Genomic DNA, 22,028 nt, shown 5'->3' on the forward strand with positions numbered 1-22,028 from the left:
CTAGTTAACGATCGATCACTTGCTTATCTCGTCTTCTTAGCGGAAGTTCTGCTGACATTTGCTCCGATGACAGAGGGTGGTGAGGTGTAGGAATGGCTTAACGTTGAAGTGGTTCCACATTTAGGTAGTCATTAGTTTGATGGCCAGGCTTTTGATGATTGTCAGTGGTTCTTAATCTTATTGCAACGATTACCGGGATTTCCATACGGTAATAGCGCGAAGGTGAATTCTTCTAGCAGCACCCAAAAAGTGGTCCGCTAGATTTAGGGGAAAATCGATTCGTTCCACTTTATGGGGCTGAATGTGGAGAAAATACTCGACTGGCTTGTTGATAAAAATTAATGTAGCGTGTGATAAAACTTGGAATCGTGTTTCGTTCATTCGTTCGCACCGATTCTCCCCCCTAAGGTATTCGGCGTCGTCGACGTCGTCGTGTGCGTTTTGCTAATCTTCCCACGGGGCGCGGCATCGTGTCTTTCCTGCCCCATCATCGGTGGAAAAAGTCAGCAGGCCGTGGAGCAAAGTAAACGAATTCGTTGGCCCAAAACTAAGTAGGCTGCTGTGAATCAGAACGAAGGTTAATTTATCCAAAACACTAAGAAAAGAAACTTGAAGAATAACATTCAACCGTAGAAAGTCACAGTTTAACTGAGAAAATTTGTCTTGAAGAAAGAATTTTCGGATCACAAATCAAATTTACTGATATTTACTTGATTAATAATTAACATCGTTTTTATTGAATTCACGTCGATTTGATTGATTTCTAAAGACTCTGTCAAACATGGAAACACATCACTGTTAAATGCTCTCATTTATTTCAATAAATTTCAGAAACATTCATATACATTGTATTTTCTAAGCACAGCCTTGCCTCGATCGATCGAACAATAAAAAATGATTGTTTAGTTCTCGTTTTTTTTTGTTTTGTTGTTGCTGTTTTCGTTGTCCCTCCTAACATCATCGATTGCCTCTCAATTAAGCCGACATTCACAATATCACTTAGTGACTTATTTGTACCCTATTAGACTCTTAGTAGTTCCGACGATTCATTTCGCCAACCTTAAATTACTAAAGCCACTTCTCTTCGTTTGAGGAGAGACGATTTTGGAAAAATGAAAAAGACAACTCCAGGAGCTAATCAATTAAAAAAAGTCGGTACTCGAAATTCAAGCAGCTGTAACTTTCCAACAAGAAGCGAAGCGAATCCCGTGTGTTTCTTTTGATTGGTTTTCGGAACACTGATTCAAACAACCTCTGAAAAGTGTAAGCTTCTGATTTTCACTTTCGTTCATAAGAATCAACCTTACGTAATACCCCCAGGTTGCAGTGGCTTCCACAGCGTAAAAATCTCCATTTGGACAAAATATCTAGATCGTATAATCCTAATTGCCATCGCGAAACTGTGTTTAGATTACCGAGATTCCCAAAAAAAATCCTAAGCCCCATCTGCCGCAAAAAAAAAGTAGACAGGAAGCAAGCCAGCTTACGGATGGTTTGGGCGATATTTTTTCGTCCGTTTCTATTAAATTTTCCGTTGGGTGAAGCATCCGGCCGGAATAAGCTAAACCTCCCGGGTCATTCCCAACATGGAAAAACTTTTTCGTCGATGCATTTGCTGCTGTTTAAAATTTTTAGGCTTCAACCAACCCTAGTCACTTCTCTGGAAAACTTTGATTTGGTTAGTAATTGAGACTAACTGATTCCATACAATTGGTACGCACGGTTTCGGTTTCGGTTTTGGCGGTTTTCCGACAAACTACTGGAATCTAAAATGCCAGTTTTTGTTTACCCCGGTCCGACTCGTGGTTTAGCGCCGTTAGTAGAAAGCTGTATAGGTTTCGGACGAAATTAGTTTATCGAGAGCTCTCCGGTATATTACTCACATTCCATTTACTCAAAAGTACTCAGTTGAGTTTTGAACTAACTATTAAAAAGTAGGAGGAAAAAGATAATTAACAGCCAAAATTACCAGAAAATGTAACCTCACAAAGTCACGAGAAGCTTGTCGTTCCATTCATCACCGAATTGATAATCATCTCTCTATGGTACCGGGAACGAAAAAGGATAAAAGGTGGTTTTTCCAAAATCGTCCCCCCTAGCAAGCATTAAGCCGACATATTTTCGTTTTGCTTATCTATCCGTCGCTTATTCTGAAAGGGCAATCCGTAAATTTGGAAAACATTTAGAAACCTTAACTAGGCAACGATAAGAAACATCATCATCTCACTCATGGTGGGGATGGTCTTAAAAATTTGTTGGTCATTTTTTTTTCTTGGGAAGGATATTTTTCCTTCCTTTTATAGGTAGGATACCTAAACGCCACAGATTTTTCCCGGAAGAATCTTCCGCGTTGAGCCGATTTTCTGTTCTCTACACAATGCGCTTCTTTATTCAGATCAAAAACCAAAAGCAAAAGAAGATCCAGTCATTGCCGGTAGAATGGCAGCAGCATAGAGCACGTTCAGGGATTGGGCGAAGAGCTTTTGTTTGCCCGCTGCTCAATCTCCTTCATGTACGCATCCAGATCGTCTTCCTGGGGGCGGAAGTGGTTCGGCGGAAATGGATCCATTACGGATGCCTGAAATCCTCCTGCTCCTGATCCTGCTGCTTTCATTGTGGCATTTGTGCTTGTGGTGCTTGTTGCTTGTTGGGCCAGATTAGGATGATCCATCGGATTTTGTTGATGATTATGATGACGATTTTCGACGAGGGCAGACACCAAACATTGGTCCGCACCGAGGGCGCTGCAGCCGATTTCATTTCCGCCGATGCCATTGTGGACTATCCCGTTGCTGCTGCTGTTGTTGTTGTTGTTGTTGTTGTAGGAGGTAGAACAAAGAACCGGACTGTAGAAGTGAACCGCCGTAGGACGCTGTCTGGTTGTTCTGCTACCGGAAGTGACGGAAACATTCGCCGACGGTTCGGACGGCGACGCATTTGACGAAGATGCAGACGCAGACGTCGACAACACGTGCTGAAAGTAGCGCCAGAACCGCAAACGGCTTCTGCGATGGTGGTGGTTTATATGTTTAATAAATATTTTTATCTCTCCCTGCCGGTTGCTGTAGATCACATCCAAGTTGGCAGCAGCACTGTCAGAAGCAACGCACCCATCTCTGCCTTCGGTTGCCTTGGTAGTACAAATATCACTCTGGACTAGCTTCTTCTGCCATCGCTTGCTGCGACGTCGTTTCGTTACGAAAGAAGATTTTTCCAAGCTCTCATCGAACGACGTGGTCGAAAATGGAATCGGTTGATGTTGCTGCGGGAAGCCACAAGTGTGGCGATATTTAGATTGGCTCCCAGTAATGGCCGCACTCGCCGTTGTCGTTTCCTCCGGAATGTTTACCCGGTTCAGTTGAATGCTGATATGGGAGAGATTTTCCGAGGACCGAGACCGACAAGTACCGGTCGAGGGGAAGATATTGAGGCAGAGCTCCTCCTGCTCCGTGTAGAGATTCAGATGGGCTGCCGATGTGACCATGATCCGGGACGGTTCAAACGCGGTACTCTCCAGCATCGAAGACGACTGTTGCTGGCCGCCACTGTAGCGCTTCATCGATTGGCCGCGGGACATCGCTACGGAGTCGATGGATTGCTTTTGAGTAGAGGACGAGTAAATGCTGTCGTCTTTAATGGAATTGCCTGCGTGTAAAAGAGTCAATAAAGAAAAGAAAAAAATACGGAATAAGTAAATTAATGCGGACAGCTGTTGGCGTGAGTCGGAAGATTCGATTGATTTATATTCTACATAACACAAGAGTCAAAACAAATTTGGCTGTCACTTTTTCATTCACCTATTGACAAGACCCAATCATATTAAGAAAGAACCTTATTAAATGTAGGTATCACTTGAGGCATACAATGTGCCACAAAGTATTATGGAACCTATTATGTAAATTTATACATCTATTTGATTCCTGGTATTCCTTTTCTGTATTTCACGGGTGACTTTCCATTTCGAAGATTCCACTTTAAGCCTATTTTGTTGGACCAGAACAGAAAGAAATCAAAAGACAATTTTCCAAATAAACACACATTTTTGGAAAGCGACGGAAGAGACCAATTGAGACCACCACAATTCGCAGAATTTATGTTGTCTCCAAACAACTTTGGACGAAATTCTCCTTTCAAAGAAATCTAAAACATGCTTCTCAATTGGTAGATGTCTTTTTCAAAAGTACCACTACTCAGAAAGGAAAGTTTGTAACGGGACGGATGAAAGCAATATGATTTGATTTAAGACAAAAACATGTTGTAAATAATAAATTATTGTTAACATAAACTGATATTTTGTTATAAATGAAAATGCTGGTTCAAAATTTTAGTTTGAAGCTTCTCGATGAAACAACAAATAATAAAATAATTTGAAATCACCCATAGGTACCACAAAAGTACGCTATGGCTTGAATTGCCCATCAAATTAGAATGTGATTCTCTTTAAGTCAATCGGTTGATATTTTTATCTAGAAGGCTTTGATTTTCTCTAAACAAATACACGTGTTTATCGATGACAGAAAAGAAATCATCATTGGAAGCTTTTAGTTGAAAATTTATTCAAAAATTCGAATTGTGTTGTTTACAGATGGAAAAAAGAATAACCGTTTAAAAGCTACACTTTTTCACGAACATTACACTGACGACAAGTGTAAAATAACTTAAACGCTCTGCAAAATACAGATCGTAATCAAAATGGGGCAGGCAACCAAATTCGCAGTTTAAAGGCTTATTCATTCTTCCAAAAAAGATGCTGTAAGTATAAGAAAATTGCCAAAACTGCCAAAATTGTCAAAATTGTCAAAATTGTCAAAATTGTCAAAATTGTCAAAATTGTCAAAATTGTCAAAATTGTCAAAATTGTCAAAATTGTCAAAATTGTCAAAATTGTCAAAATTGTCAAAATTGTCAAAATTGTCAAAATTGTCAAAATTGTCAAAATTGTCAAAATTGTCAAAATTGTCAAAATTGTCAAAATTGTCAAAATTGTCAAAATTGTCAAAATTGTCAAAATTGTCAAAATTGTCAAAATTGTCAAATTTGTCAAAATGGTCAAAATTGTCAAAATTGTCAAAATTGCCAAAATTGTCAAAATTGTCAAAATTGTCAAAATTGTCAAAATTGTCAAAATTGTCAAAATTGTCAAAATTGTCAAAATTGTCAAAATTGTCAAAATTGTCAAAATTGTCAAAATTGTCAAAATTGTCAAAATTGTCAAAATTGTCAAAATTGTCAAAATTGTCAAAATTGTCAAAATTGTCAAAATTGTCAAAATTGTCAAAATTGTCAAAATTGTCAAAATTGTCAAAATTGTCAAAATTGTCAAAATTGTCAAAATTGTCAAAATTGTCGAAATTGTCAAAATTGTCAAAATTGTCAAATTGTCAAAATTGTCAAAATTGTCAAAATTGTCAGAATTGTCAAAATTGTCAAAATTGTCAAAATTGTCAAAATTGTCAAAATTGTCAAAATTATAGAAAATGTCAAAATTGTAAAAATTGTCAAAACTTTCAAAATTGTCAAAACTGTCAAAATTGTCAAAATTGTCAAAATTGTCAAAATTGTCAAAATTGTCAAAATTGTCAAAATTGTCAAAATTGTCAAAATTGTCAAAATTGTCAAAATTGTTAAAATTGTCAAAATTGTCAAAATTGTCAAAATTGTCAAAATTGTCAAAATTGTCAAAATTGTCAAAATTGTCAAAATTGTCAAAATTGTCAAAATTGCCAAAATTGTCAAAATTGTCAAAATTGTCAAAATTGTCAAAATTGCCAAAATTGTCAAAATTGTCAAAATTGTCAAAATTGTCAAAATTGTCAAAATTGTCAAAATTGTCAAAATTGTCAAAATTGTCAAAATTGTCAAAATTGTCAAAATTGTCAAAATTGTCAAAATTGTCAAAATTGTCAAAATTTTCAAAATTGTCAAAATTGTCAAAATTGTCAAAATTGTCAAAATTGACAAAATTGTCGAAATTGTCGAAATTGTCAAAATTGTCAAAATTGTCAAAATTGTCAAAATTGTCAAAATTGTCAAAATTGTCAAAATTGTCAAAATTGTCAAAATTGTCAAAATTGTCAAAATTGTCAAAATTGTCAAAATTGTCAAAATTGTCAAAATTGTCAAAATTGTCAAAATTGTCAAAATTGTCAAAATTGTCAAAATTGTCAAAATTGTCAAAATTGTCAAAATTGTCAAAATTGTCAAAATTGTCAAAATTGTCAAAATTGTCAAAATTGTCAAAATTGTCAAAATTGTCAAAATTGTCAAAATTGTCAAAATTGTCAAAATTGTCAAAATTGTCAAAATTGTCAAAATTGTCAAAATTGTCGAAATTGTCAAAATTGTCAAAATTGACAAAATCGTCGAATTGGTCAAAATTTTGTCAAAATTGTCAAAATTGTCAAAATTGTCAAAATTGTCAAAATTGTCAAAATTGTCAAAATTGTCAAAATTGTCAAAATTGTCGAAATTGTCAAAATTGTCCAAATTGTCCAAATTGTCAAAATTGTCAAAATTGTCAAAATTGTCAAAATTGTCAAAATTGTCAAAATTGTCAAAATTGTCAAAATTGTCAAAATTGTCAAAATTGTCAAAATTGTCAAAATTGTCAAAATTGTCAAAATTGTCAAAATTGTCAAAATTGTCAAAATTGTCAAAATTGTCAAAATTGTCAAAATTGTCAAAATTGTCAAAATTGTCAAAATTGTCAAAATTGTCAAAATTGTCAAAATTGTCAAAATTGTCGAAATTGTCACAATTGTCAAAATTCTCAAAATTGTCAAGATTGTCAAAATTGTCAAAATTGTCAAAATTGTCAAAATTGTCAAAATTGTCAAAATTGTCAAAATTGTCAAAATTGTCAAAATTGTCAAAATTGTCAAAATTGTCAAAATTGTCAAAATTGTCAAAATTGTCAAAATTGTCAAAATTGTCAAAATTGTCAAAATTGTCAAAATTGTCAAAATTGTCAAAATTGTCAAAATTGTCAAAATTGTCAAAATTGTCAAAATTGTCAAAATTGTCAAAATTGTCAAAATTGTCAAAATTGTCAAAATTGTCAAAATTGTCAAAATTGTCAAAATTGTCAAAATTGTCAAAATTGTCAAAATTGTCAAAATTGTCAAAATTGTCAAAATTGTCAAAATTGTCAAAATTGTCAAAATTGTCAAAATTGTCAAAATTGTCAAAATTGTCAAAATTGTCAAAATTGTCAAAATTGTCAAAATTGTCAAAATTGTCAAAATTGTCAAAATTGTCAAAATTGTCAAAATTGTCAAAATTGTCAAAATTGTCAAAATTGTCAAAATTGTCAAAATTGTCAAAATTGTCAAAATTGTCAAAATTGTCAAAATTGTCAAAATTGTCAAAATTGTCAAAATTGTCAAAATTGTCATAATTGTCAAAATTGTCAAAATTGTCAAAATTGTCAAAATTGTCAAAATTGTCAAAAGTGTCAAAAGTGTCAATATTGTCAAAATTGTCAAAATTGTCAAAATTTTCAAAATTGTCAAAATTGTCAAAATTGTCAAAATTGTCAAAATTGTCAAAATTGTCAAGATTGTCAAAATTGTCAAAATTGTCAAAATTGTCAAAATTGTCGAAATTGTCAAAATTGTCAAAATTGTCAAAATTGTCAAAATTGTCAAAATTGTCAAAATTGTCAAAATTGTCAAAATTGTCAAAATTGTCAAAATTGTCAAAATTGTCAAAATTGTCAAAATTGTCAAAATTGTCAAAATTGTCAAAATTGTCAAAATTGTCAAAATTGTCAAAATTGTCAAAATTGTCAAAATTGTCAAAATTGTCAAAATTGTCAAAATTGTCAAAATTGTCAAAATTGTCAAAATTGTCAAAATTGTCAAAATTGTCAAAATTGTCAAAATTGTCAAAATTGTCAAAATTGTCAAAATTGTCAAAATTGTCAAAATTGTCAAAATTGTCAAAATTGTCAAAATTGTCAAAATTGTCAAAATTGTCCAAATTGTCCAAATTGTCCAAATTGTCCAAATTGTCAAAATTGTCAAAATGGTCAAAATTGTCAAAATTGTCAAAATTGTCAAAATTGTCAAAATTGTCAAAATTGTCAAAATTGTCAAAATTGTCAAAATTGTCAAAATTGTCAAAATTGTCAAAATTGTCAAAATTGTCAAAATTGTCAAAATTGTCAAAATTGTCAAAATTGTCAAAATTGTCAAAATTGTCAAAATTGTCAAAATTGTCAAAATTGTCAAAATTGTCAAAATTGTCAAAATTGTCAAAATTGTCAAAATTGTCAAAATTGTCAAAATTGTCAAAATTGTCAAAATTGTCAAAATTGTCAAAATTGTCAAAATTGTCAAAATTGTCAAAATTGTCAAAATTGTCAAAATTGTCAAAATTGTCAAAATTGTCAAAATTGTCAAAATTGTCAAAATTGTCAAAATTGTCAAAATTGTCAAAATTGTCAAAATTGTCAAAATTGTCAAAATTGTCAAAATTGTCAAAATTGTCAAAATTGTCAAAATTGTCAAAATTGTCAAAATTGTCAAAATTGTCAAAATTGTCAAAATTGTCAAAATTGTCAAAATTGTCAAAATTGTCAAAATTGTCAAAATTGTCAAAATTGTCAAAATTGTCAAAATTGTCAAAATTGTCAAAATTGTCAAAATTGTCAAAATTGTCAAAATTGTCAAAATTGTCAAAATTGTCAAAATTGTCAAAATTGTCAAAATTGTCAAAATTGTCAAAATTGTCAAAATTGTCAAAATTGTCAAAATTGTCAAAATTGTCAAAATTGTCAAAATTGTCAAAATTGTCAAAATTGTCAAAATTGTCAAAATTGTCAAAATTGTCAAAATTGTCAAAATTGTCAAAATTGTCAAAATTGTCAAAATTGTCAAAATTGTCAAAATTGTCAAAATTGTCAAAATTGTCAAAATTGTCAAAATTGTCAAAATTGTCAAAATTGTCAAAATTGTCAAAATTGTCAAAATTGTCAAAATTGTCAAAATTGTCAAAATTGTCAAAATTGTCAAAATTGTCAAAATTGTCAAAATTGTCAAAATTGTCAAAATTGTCAAAATTGTCAAAATTGTCAAAATTGTCAAAATTGTCAAAATTGTCAAAATTGTCAAAATTGTCAAAATTGTCAAAATTGTCAAAATTGTCAAAATTGTCAAAATTGTCAAAATTGTCAAAATTGTCATAATTGTCAAAATTGTCAAAATTGTCAAAATTGTCAAAATTGTCAAAATTGTCAAAAGTGTCAAAAGTGTCAATATTGTCAAAATTGTCAAAATTGTCAAAATTTTCAAAATTGTCAAAATTGTCAAAATTGTCAAAATTGTCAAAATTGTCAAAATTGTCAAGATTGTCAAAATTGTCAAAATTGTCAAAATTGTCAAAATTGTCAAAATTGTCAAAATTGTCAAAATTGTCAAAATTGTCAAAATTGTCGAAATTGTCAAAATTGTCAAAATTGTCAAAATTGTCAAAATTGTCAAAATTGTCAAAATTGTCAAAATTGTCAAAATTGTCAAAATTGTCAAAATTGTCAAAATTGTCAAAATTGTCAAAATTGTCAAAATTGTCAAAATTGTCAAAATTGTCAAAATTGTCAAAATTGTCAAAATTGTCAAAATTGTCAAAATTGTCAAAATTGTCAAAATTGTCAAAATTGTCAAAATTGTCAAAATTGTCAAAATTGTCAAAATTGTCAAAATTGTCAAAATTGTCAAAATTGTCAAAATTGTCCAAATTGTCCAAATTGTCCAAATTGTCCAAATTGTCAAAATTGTCAAAATGGTCAAAATTGTCAAAATTGTCAAAATTGTCAAAATTGTCAAAATTGTCAAAATTGTCAAAATTGTCAAAATTGTCAAAATTGTCAAAATTGTCAAAATTGTCAAAATTGTCAAAATTGTCAAAATTGTCAAAATTGTCAAAATTGTCAAAATTGTCAAAATTGTCAAAATTGTCAAAATTGTCAAAATTGTCAAAATTGTCAAAATTGTCAAAATTGTCAAAATTGTCAAAATTGTCAAAATTGTCAAAATTGTCAAAATTGTCAAAATTGTCAAAATTGTCAAAATTGTCAAAATTGTCAAAATTGTCAAAATTGTCAAAATTGTCAAAATTGTCAAAATTGTCAAAATTGTCAAAATTGTCAAAATTGTCAAAATTGTCAAAATTGTCAAAATTGTCAAAATTGTCAAAATTGTCAAAATTGTCAAAATTGTCAAAATTGTCAAAATTGTCAAAATTGTCAAAATTGTCAAAATTGTCAAAATTGTCAAAATTGTCAAAATTGTCAAAATTGTCAAAATTGTCAAAATTGTCAAAATTGTCAAAATTGTCAAAATTGTCAAAATTGTCAAAATTGTCAAAATTGTCAAAATTGTCAAAATTGTCAAAATTGTCAAAATTGTCAAAATTGTCAAAATTGTCAAAATTGTCAAAATTGTCAAAATTGTCAAAATTGTCAAAATTGTCAAAATTGTCAAAATTGTCAAAATTGTCAAAATTGTCAAAATTGTCAAAATTGTCAAAATTGTCAAAATTGTCAAAATTGTCAAAATTTTCAATATTTTTAAAATTGTCAAAATTGTCAAAATTGTCAAAATTTTCAAAATTGTCAAAATTGTCAAAATTGTCAAAATTGTCAAAATTGTCGAAATTGTCATAATTGTCAAAATTGGTATCTTATTTTTTCATATTGGTTGATTTTTTGGTTGTTTATGTTATTTAAGTTTTAATTTTGTTGCCGTTTCTGTGATATTTTGAGTCAGCGTTCAGTCATTTTTGTGAGTTAAGTAGAAATCTTGAAATAGTCAGAGCTTTTTTCAACGATTTCAACTCAATCGACAAAGCTTTGATCCTTAAACACGTAAGCAACCTGCTTTGAATAAAATCCAAATCGAAGTATTTAGTGCCGGCTTAAATAAAAACCCTTTGATGGCGACGACGGCTGTAAAAATTTCATCATCAGACTACAAATTTGGTTAACTCAACTAAAATTTTATTAATCGGGTTTAATTGAAATTGTCTCGTTAGCTGATTTTGGTTATTTTTCAACGATTTCGGAATTGAATGATATTTTCTTTCAACACTTTGATAACAAAGTTAAATTAATTGACAAAAGTGGCCGCGCAAGTTACGACAATTCATTAGTCTGTCTTTGTACTGCAAAAAAAATATTCAGAAAAGTTTATTCTACTTTGGAACCTCAATGGGTAGGTTCTTTTTTCCAAACTCTAACTAGGATTGCTGTCACAACTCAGTCAATTCAATTGTTTCGGCATTTGAGCACAAATCGTAGTCCACTTTTTGGTCCGCTCGCTTGACTGAACAATAATCTTACCAATTTCTTATCGTTAGCCTGTGTTCAATCGTTCATATTGGCCGCGGGTGATTATGCGCCTTCAGTTTTAGCCATAACATCAACAGCAGCGCAAATGCAGGTTTGGGTAAATTTTCGAAGGAGCCTGCGAGTCTGCCATCTTCTCGGGTTGGCCAATGGCCATAGTCGGTCCGTGGTTGATTTGGCTTTTTCCAGTCATTCGGTGAATCGACTTTGAACCAACAATATCAACAACCAATCTATGAGGCGCAAACTCGTCATAATCGGGGAATTGCCCCATCCTGAGATGGCACACGTAATTCTGTGAATTCTCGATATTCCGATACTTCGGAACTATCAGCAATCTAGACAGCAAAGTAATTTCGATTAAACTCTCAAGCAACTCCGTCCTTGAAATATTCATCAACTAAAAACTGTATCAGTTGATTTGCCAGAAAATTAATCATGCGATGGCTCCAGAGAGTAGAAACTGAGTCCAGAAATTTAAAAAAATCAATTTTAAAAATTTCTCCAAAAAGGTGGCCGAACGAAACTTATCTAGTAGAAATATTATGTTATTAGCAACACACGTATCATTTTTTTTTTTGGAAAACACTCCTATACGGTGGCCCCAGATAGCTGTATAAAGTGCAATCTGGATTTGAAACTAAACAAAGATCGGTTCTACTCATTCTTCACACATTTTCGTTAACAAAAAATAGAAACTTCATATTCAATTACAATTTAGGAAATTTACAAATTTATTTGATTTTGATTTGGAAAAAAAATTAGGTATCAAAATCTGGATTCGCAATCAATCATACTGATACCAACATTAAAATTCAAGTATCAAAATAATACCTTCCTGAAGTCGGAAGAAAATTTATGCTAAGAGCACATGTATCCAAACAGCCGGTTCAAACTCAAATTCCGACCAAAGCAACTGCATCCGTGGTCCATTATGCCAGCTTCAACTCAACTTTTTTTAGAAACCGGTACAATTATTGATCCAAAACTGATTAGATTTGGATCCAATTCGACGCAGTTCTAAACCGTTTAACAGTTAAGAGAACAAGAGTGGGCTGCCAATTTTTTTTCACTGGATTGATCCATAGAAGGAGATTCCATGAATTTCAAGTTCATAAAATCTGTTTTGCTACAAGCAAAACATGGAAATCCAATCTTCCAATGCAAAATATCTCAAATGGTGGCTCCAGAGAGTCGAAATTCACTCAAATGAAAACGCACAAATGACAATCTTGTTAAAATAATTCTGTTATAAAAATGTCGAAACTAAATAAATCTTTTCTAAATACTTTGCTGTATGTTGAAAAAACAAACATAGGTATTTATCCAATCATTTTTTGCAATAACTTCAAATAGTGGCTCCAGAGAGCTATACTTAATTTATGATGTTTTTCGACATGATATTAAAACGAAAATCTCATTTCGTTTCCGAATATGAAGATCAATTTCAACTTCGCGAAGCTTCATCACAAAAGAAACAATCGAGGCTATCGAGAGTTCAAATCTTTACTCATTTTTTTAACGTTGGAAAGCAACACAAATGCAAATCTGTTCAGATGAAATCTTAAATCTCACCACTTATACTCGAAGAACAAAATCTACTTCGGTGACCTTTGAGTACCAATATTTATAAAAGATCTAATTAGGGGCTGCAGAGAACTATTTCGACGTATTCTTAGCCCTTTTTTTAGCTATTCCTGACATCATCATACCAATTTCCGATTTGTGACCTGACTAGCAAACCAAATTGAGCACCGTCGTTGATAAAAAAGATACAGAAATCATATTCCATCCTGATGTGCAAAAGGTTTATCAATGGGAATGGGAGTCTGTATTTCGATGTTCAAAAACCAAATTAAAATTGACCAAAACCCTTAAAGCAATGGAGCGTTTAAAATTGCATCCGTTTGCTTGATTTTGTTCTGCTCAGCTACAGTTTGGTCCAATATTTTCGTAACAAACGAACCAACCCGATCGTGAAAATTAGGACACTAAATGTTCCGGATGGGGGATTTCAGAGACACTTTAGCTAGAGAGAGGACAAGAAAACACAATGATGATGAAAGTACAGAGTTTCTATTATTTTTCAATTTAAGAGAGCAATTATGACTGAGAAATGCAAGAAATGGCTGTTTCTCCATGGATTTTGATGATTATTAAATAAACGAAACCACTGAGCAACACATATGATAGAAATTCATCCCCCCTTTCCGGGCAATCGTAAAACAAAGGGTTTTTATGTAGCAAATTTAATGAAAAAATACCATTCTTTTCAGCTAATGGAAGCGTCGAAAGCGGCCATATCTGTCTATTTGAGTTTCTCTTTTCTCCCTGTTGCTGTAAAATTTTGAAGAACCGACTTTTCATGTTTCGCAAAGCAGTAAGACGATTGAAATAGCAGCCAGAGACCATAAATCACTCCCGTCATTGAATGATATTGTTTTCGTACCAAAAACTTCTGTTTGAAAGGGAGAGAGATAGGAATTGACAGACACTTGGCAGGACTAGGACTGACTTCTGAGGAAGCTGCAATACAGATACAGATTGAGAGGAAAAAAAGGGTTACAATGTTTATGCCTAGCTAAGGGATCGATCCCAACGGTGGTGGTAGGTACTTTCCATAATATACCCATGCAGATATGCATCATAAAACCAGACGCTTTACTGTTTCATTTTTATGCTAAACATCACAACATGAGTAGATATTGCATATGGCACCGTGCTGCTGCCACGCACAAATTCGGTAGCGGAGAATGTGCTTGACTATGTCGGATTGAGGTGAAAATTTGGTTTACATTCCCAAAAATCAAATAAATTATAAATGCCTACTATGCGATGTTTTTACTTGCCTACTGCCCACTAAATTCTGTTGAAAGTTTTAATTGACATGTACATACCAAATGGTTTGTAAGTTGATAACATTCGCCTAAAGTGATATTTGTTATCTTTATTTGGCACTCTGTTTATTACAACTAAAACCACTAAAAACATTCATATTCCCATTAGGGTTTGTATTTTTCTGTTTGCTAGTGATTAAACATTTTCTTATACAAATTAGGGTTTTTTCCGAAATAACAAATGAAAAGTAGTCAAAGTAGTCTATGGCTATTTAAATTATTGTATCAATAAATGTACAGTGCAACTTCAGGCAAGTATGCTGTTATTGACCGTTCTTCTGCGCGTGATGGATTCTGTTTTTCCAGTGATGGTCGTTCCCGTCTTACACCCGAATCGTCTGACTCCATCAGTTTCCTCTATCAGAATGTCGGCGGTGTAAATTCGTGTGTTGTCGATTACCTGCTTGCTACATCGTGCTCCAGCTATGAAATCATCGCCTTCACTGAAACATGGCTGAACGACCGCACGCTTTCCAGTCAGATTATCAGTCAGGACTATGTAGTCTTCCGATGCGACCGTAGTTCATTAACCCTCATCCGCATTAGAGTGTCATTTTGATACTATTTCAAGTTTGAATGCTTGTAACTTTTTTCAGAAGCTTCAGAAAACAAAAATTTCTTCGGGGACCCTTAATGAATTCAAAAGTTCTTTAATTTTGCATCTTTACTTTATTTATGGACGAACCCTGGAAGCCTGGACAAAAAAACTCCCTTTTCCGACTTAGAGTGTCATTTTGACACTCCAAAAGTAAAATCCATTTAAGTCGTTTGAATTATTATGAACTTCATATAAAACTTATATCAATAGAAACCTTGTAATGTCAGTAAAATATGTTTAGAACATTATATATAGCTAAAGCTTCTTGTTTTCTCGTTATTCAGCATGAAAGAAAAAAAATCCGAAAAAACATGCCTCAGGAAAACTGCTGTAGTTCATATATTACACGTTCAAAAAAATATTTGCCTGATACATATGAAAGCTGAAGTTAATGTCTACATCATGGAACATAGAAATATTTTTTTAAATTTTTTTTAATGAAATGGTCACAAAAAGTTCAAAAAAGTGGTCTGAAAAACCTACTTTTCATTCGATTGCTAGTAAATACTGTTTGAGCGATGGTAGAGGTTTTTAAAAAATATGACTACAAACTTTATTAAAATTCTAACATTTTGCTGTCTTTAGATTTTCGATGCAACAAAAATTGAATTTACTGGAATTTTTCAAAGTTGACTACTTTGCGCGATTTTTTCACTAATTGAAATTTTATCTGTTTTTGTGGTCCACCGTCAGGTTGTACCCGGATTTTCAGTGCTTTCTCGCCGTTTGAAGCAACCAAAACTATATCCATTGAGAAGGGAATTTAATCTACATTCTAGTGAGGTGCAACAATTTACGCTGTGAGATTTCACAAAAATATGAAAATTATAAACGTAAAATCATTCCTGAATTTATAGAACCACAAGCAGCGCATCCAGCAAAACGTGTTTGTTTGCTCTCCGATTAGGTACGGTGGGCGGTGATTTGGGCAGAGAGCGAAGCCGACAGACAAAATAATGATGCGTGTCGTACGTTTCTTGGTTGGAAATCGTCTATTGATAGTAGTTCACATTTGCTTGTCACGACACGCATCATTATTTCGTCTGTCGGCTTCGCTCTCTGACCAAATCACCACCCACCGTATCTACTCGGAGAGCAAACAAACATGTTTTGCAGGTCGTGCTGCTTGTGGTTCTAGAAATTCAGGAATGATTTCACGTTTATAATTTTCATATTTTTGTGAAATCTCACAGCGTAAATTGTTGCACCTCACTAGAATGTAGATTAAATTCCCTTCTCAATGGATATAGTTTTGATTGCTTCAAATGGCGAGAAAGCACTGAAAATCCGGGTACAACCTGACGGTAGACCACAAAAACAGATAAAATTTCAATTAGTGAAAAAATCGCGCAAAGTAGTCAACTTTGAAAAATTCCAGTAAATTCAATTTTTGTTGCATCGAAAATCTAAAGACAGCAAAATGTTAGAATTTTAATAAAGTTTGTAGTCATATTTTTTAAAAACCTCTACCATCGCTCAAACAGTATTTACTAGCAACCGAATGAAAAGTAGGTTTTTCAGACCACTTTTTTGAACTTTTTGTGACCATTTCATTAAAAAAAATTTAAAAAAATATTTCTATGTTCCATGATGTAGACATTAACTTCAGCTTTCATATGTATCAGGCAAATATTTTTTTGGACGTGTAACATATGAACTACAGCAGTTTTCCTGAGGCATGTTTTTTCGGATTTTTTTTTCTTTCATGCTGAATAACGAGAAAACTAGAAGCTTTAGCCATATATAATGTTCTAAACATATTTTACTGACAAGGTTTCTAATGATATAAATTTCATTATAATCGGTTAGATATAAAAAGAGTTATGACGATTTTAGCTTGGAGTGTCAAATTGACACTCCTAGTGCTGATTAGGGTAATAAAATCTAATGCGGATGAGGGTTAAACAGCAGAAAGTCAACCGGAGGTGGAGTGTTACTTGCAGTGAAAACTGAACTTCCATCTATGCTAATCGAAGACAACTCCTGGGAAGATTTGGAACTTTTATGGGCTCGCATCGATCTCGGTGACCGAAAACTTTACTTGTGCGTAGTGTACGTGCCTCCCGATCGTTCCGGAGACCAGGTGTTAGCTGAATCTTTCTCGCGCTGCCTCACCAAAGTTAGCTCTATGTGCTCTCCTGAAGATGACATACTCGTTATTGGTGATTTCAACTTGCCCGGTCTGAAATGGTGTTCTTCGCGAAGTGGCTTTCTGTTTCCGGACCCCGTACGTTCTTCGTTTTCGGCATCCTCCAACATCTTCTTAGACAGCTTAAGTACAGCAACTCTCCGTCAAATCAACAATATCGAAAATGAAAACGGTCGCTTGCTCGACCTCTGCTTTGTTGACGAAGGGTTTAGAAATCCAACAATCGATTTAGCTCCTGCTCCCCTTGTTAAGCCTGTCCCACATCAACCCCGCCTTAGTGATCTCACTCGATGTTGCCATGATATTTGCTCCCGCAGAGAAAAGAAGATCCTTCTATCATGATTTCAAGAATGCCGACTTTGTAGCTATCTCCCTCGTTCTGGATTCTACTAATTGGGCAGATGAACTAGATTTCTCTGATCCTAACGCAGCTCCCGAAAAATTTTCGAATATTCTTAGCTACACTATCGATCGCCATGCGCCTAAACGCAGCGTCGATGGTGATCTACGAACTACCTGGGTAACTAAAGAACTGCAGCGACAGAAAACTGCTAAAAAGTGCGCTCTCCGAAACTACCATAAACACAAGTGCCTCATCACGAAAAGGGAATACCGCAAACTGAACTCTGCTTATAAGAAAGCCAGCAAACGTTGCCACCTTACTTATCTGAACCGGTTACAGCGAAATTTCAAAAGCAGACCGAAGTCGTTCTGGAAGTATGTCAAAAACCAGCGAAAAGAATCCGGACTCCCGTCCCACATGTACCTGGACGGCGATATTGCTAGCACTGACCCTGGAATCTGTAATCTGTTCGCTGAGAAATTTTCTAGCATTTCACAAGCGGGTCCATCTCTGCAGAACAACTGACCAGGGCTGTGAGTAATGTCTCACCTCTAGGCTCTTCTCTAAATGGTATTCTCGTCGACGATGCAGCTATCTTAAAAGCAACCGCCAAACTCAAAAACTCTACTTCTAAGGGCCCGGATGGAATACCAGCTACATTTTTGAAACGGTTTATGCCGCATCTGCTAACACCTATCAGGCATATATTTCAAGCATCGCTGGACGGCGCAATCTTCCCCGCTTTGTGGAAAGAAGCATATATGTTTCCTGTTTACAAAAAGGGAGATAAGAAGGATATTAACAATTACCGTGGTATCTCAGCTCTGTGTGCTATTGCAAAACTGTTTGAGCTGGTTGTGTTGGATCCCATTTTTTCATTCAGCAAGCACCACTTTTTAAACGATCAGCACGGTTTCATGCCTAAACGGTTAACTACCACAAATTTACTGACATTCACATCTTTTGTACAAGAAAGCTATGCCAGGAAGACCCAAACCGATGCTATTTATACAGATCTGTCTGCTGCATTTGATAAAGTAAACCACGAGATTGCTCTCGCAAAGCTTGGGCTTCTGTGAACCATTACTGGAGTGGTTTCGGAGTTACTTAACGGGACGAAAGTTGTCCGTTCATACTGGAGAATCCTTCTCGAGACAGTTTCTTGGCTCTTCCGGAGTGCCACAAGGAAGCCATTTAGGACCAATAATTTTTGTCATCTATTTTAATGATGTTCTGTCGCTTCTCGATGGCCCAAAACTCGCTTATGCCGATGATTTGAAACTGTATCACACCATCAATGGTAGAGACGAAATCGATTTCCTGCAACGGCAGTTCAACATTTTTGCTGAGTGGTGCGACAACAACTGCCTACCGCTGAATCGCAGTAAATGCTCGATAATAACGTTTTCTCGCAAGCTACACCCTCTTTATGCTGAGTACATTCTCGGGGATGAAATAATTTCCCGGGTTGACCAAATCAATGATCTGGGTATTATTCTCGATCAACGGCTTTAAGACTCACACGAACTACGTTGTAGACAAAGCCTCCAGAGATCTTGGTTTCTTGTTTCGCGTGACTAAAGAATTTAAAGATGTGTACTGCTTAAAAAGCTTATATTGCAGCATAGTCCGTTCCGTTCTTGAGTATGCCTCCGATGTCTGGTGCCCTTTCATGCGGTGCTTCATGCGATATGCCCTTCGACACCTGAACTGGCAAGATCCTTTTCGTTTGCCCAGTTATGAGAATCGTTGCCGCCTGATAGACTTAGACACGCTTCAAGACCGAAGAAATGTTACACGTGCTTTGGTCGTTGCGGATCTCCTTAAATCGAGGATTGACTGTCCCTCGCTGCTGGAAGCTATTCCTCTCAACGTGCGACCGCGAGGATTGAGAAACCAGAATCTGCAACTCTATGTTCCCGTTCGACTGAATAATTATCGGGCTAACAGCGCTCTTATAGGCATCCTAAAAACCTTCAACCGATTTTCGGAATACTTTGACTTCGGCGTTCCCAGAAATATTTTCCTTAGAAAAATATTGGACAAGTCAAGATTTACTTAGATGTACTTAGATTTATGTCAATTTATATATGTAACCTATAATTAAGTTATCATTAGGATCAGATTTGATCCGTTGATTTTTATACAATAAACAATAAACAATAAACAGTACCAAGATGGTGAAGTGTCATAAATAAACCTTAAAAAAAAATAAACAGTACAAAACCTATATACACATCTCAGATGGCGTTGAAAATTCTGTTTACACGTATTAGTAAAATGTATTCTGTAAACATTGTTTCCATGACAATTTGTGACGTCGAGTACATTCCTAACAAACTAACAACAAAGCTGTATTTGCTGGTGACAAATAAAGTGAACAAAAAATCGATGCAAAATATCGGAAACACGCTTCTCTGTTTCCTGCATCGAAGAATGGTATTCAAAAGTGTGTTTACACATAAATTTTCAAGATTGTCCGGCAGTGCTAGCAAAAAAGGGCCTCAATTTTGCTGTTCATCCTAGACTGCTGCGGAATAAAGTACAAGAATTATCGTCGGAAGCGATATCCCTGAACGGAAATCGTATGCAAGCATACCATGAATAGTGGAAATTTTCTCGCTGTCAATTGCTGTTTAAAAAAATATATTGGCTTAGATACCTGAACATCCTGGCATATTACATCTGCGTTGTTTATTTTTTTCCATTTCTTTTATCGTATTTGCAACAGTTTATGTACCACATTACACAGCCTACTAGATTATCAACCCCAACATCCCAGTCAAGTAGAATGCGGCCAATTTCAGCTGACAAATCGTATTAAGAATAAAAAAAAAGTTTATTAGGGTTGGTTGAATTGCAACTTTTTTCGAATTTCGAAAAGCCTGTTATAATACCTAGATTTCTAGCTAGCTAGCCAACAAAAAAAACATGGATATGATCGAGCCCTAGAAATGCCTGAACTTGAATCAACATATGATTTGTACAACTTATTGTAAAATCTGAAGTAGAAAAGGCAATTCCACCTTATTGAGGTTCATTTTTTCCAAAACCCTTCCATCTGGCGACTCTAAATTTCTGGTAGTCGTATTTTTTCCATGAAAAAAAAGTAGAAAATTTAATTCCACCAAATTTTATCTTAAAACGATAAAATTATCAAGAATTTTGACATCAAAAACACACAGATCCGTTTATTACGAAGATCAAGGCTTTTTCTATCGGAACATATCGTCGTTTGTTGCAATGTAGTAATATTTAAGCCTAAAAACTCGTTTTTTCGATCATTACTTTGGTCGCTATTTTGAACCCCCAGGTTTCTATTTTGAACCACCCTCTGAACCTATTTAGGACCACCCTTAAACCAAAGATACCGTCACTTCAAGATAAAGAAGTGGGCTTTGCCGCGAACATTAATTCTTCTATACGGACTTTCGATGTTCGCAACGCCACCTTAAGAGTTGGGGCAACAAGATTCATGCATCTAGCCATGGTAACCAATGTGTGTCTTGGAAAAACAAATCTGCTTTAAAAGTATATCTGTTGGAAGTGAGTACTTCAGAGCCATCTACAATGCTTTAAATGGTAAAAATATATTTTGGTTGACCTTTTGGACGAATTATTAACCATATATTGCCATTCGGAAAAAAATGATTTGAATTTGAACTAAACCGAAACTCTGCTTTTCTAATTTTACTCTGTTCGAGAAGAAAATCATCTATTGAATGCTCAATTGGGAATTTTTTTGTTCATAAAAACAAGTGTGTTGAAATTGATACCAACAGTGCGAATACGAACAACGGTTGCTTTGATAATTTTGTATGTTATATGACGTTGAAGTTGTTGAATACTCAAACCATTGACCCCCATGGAGGGTGTACAATAGACCGCTGCAAAAACTGACTTTTTGCTCCCATGTGTTTTTCCGATTCCTTTTTGCTCTCCAATCACCTATGTTAAATATAAGATGATTTGGTTCATCCCTGAATTAGCGCAACGGATTTCAAATTTGTATGGAAATTAGTATGGGGAATGTTTTTTTTTCAGATTTAAATCGCTAGGGAAGCGAATTTGGGTTTTATGCATAAAAAAACTTCATCGTTGGGTTACTGTATTCTTAAACTTCAATTTTTACTAAGGTTACTTTTGGCTAGATGCTACCAGAAAAAAGTTATAGCAATCTTATTTAAAAAAATCATTCATAGTAGATCAACAGTCAAAACTGTCAGCAGCACTGGAATCATGAACTTGTATGCAATATTTCTAGCTGAATTCTTGAATACAAGCTATTGCGTGGCATACCCAAAGGCGTTTAAAATCGGGTAACGCAGATAGGAAAAAAACTACAGCACTTTGTAGAAAGTGAGATGCAAACTTTTTGAGAGTATTGGAGATACACATGGTGATAGATATAGATAAGACAAATGCTTAGTCTTGGTTTAACGACTACGCGTCAGTGACGGACAAAGCGTGATAGATCCACAATGTCGCAAAAATCGTTACGGTCTTCGACCAAAAATGTGTTTTTGGTTGGAAAAATAAAAAAAGAAATGAACAAACCGACTCTTGGCGATGCTCTGAAAGTTGTTTTTTTCCACACTTTCGAGGGTTTAACGGTTAAAAAAAGCATCGTGAAAGTAGTCAGCGAAATGAGTCGTTTCGAGAGCATTATCCGAAAGGACTACATTATTCGCGAGTTA

At 34.2% G+C, this 22,028-nt stretch overlaps 1 protein-coding gene across 1 annotated transcript in view; it reads right to left on the reverse strand.

Moving 5' to 3' along the window:
* Nucleotides 1–752: 752 nt before the first annotated feature.
* Nucleotides 753–22,028, reverse strand: part of LOC129755453 (uncharacterized) — a 96,206-nt gene continuing 74,930 nt past the window's right edge. The window contains exon 6 of the mRNA XM_055751961.1: nucleotides 753–3,645. Within this exon, the coding sequence (XP_055607936.1) occupies nucleotides 2,462–3,645 (1,184 nt within the window). The 3' untranslated portion in view covers nucleotides 753–2,461. The remainder of the gene's footprint in view (nucleotides 3,646–22,028) is intronic.

This window comes from Uranotaenia lowii, chromosome 1, assembly GCF_029784155.1.
Source record: "Uranotaenia lowii strain MFRU-FL chromosome 1, ASM2978415v1, whole genome shotgun sequence".
Classification (NCBI taxonomy): Eukaryota; Metazoa; Arthropoda; class Insecta; order Diptera; family Culicidae; genus Uranotaenia; species Uranotaenia lowii.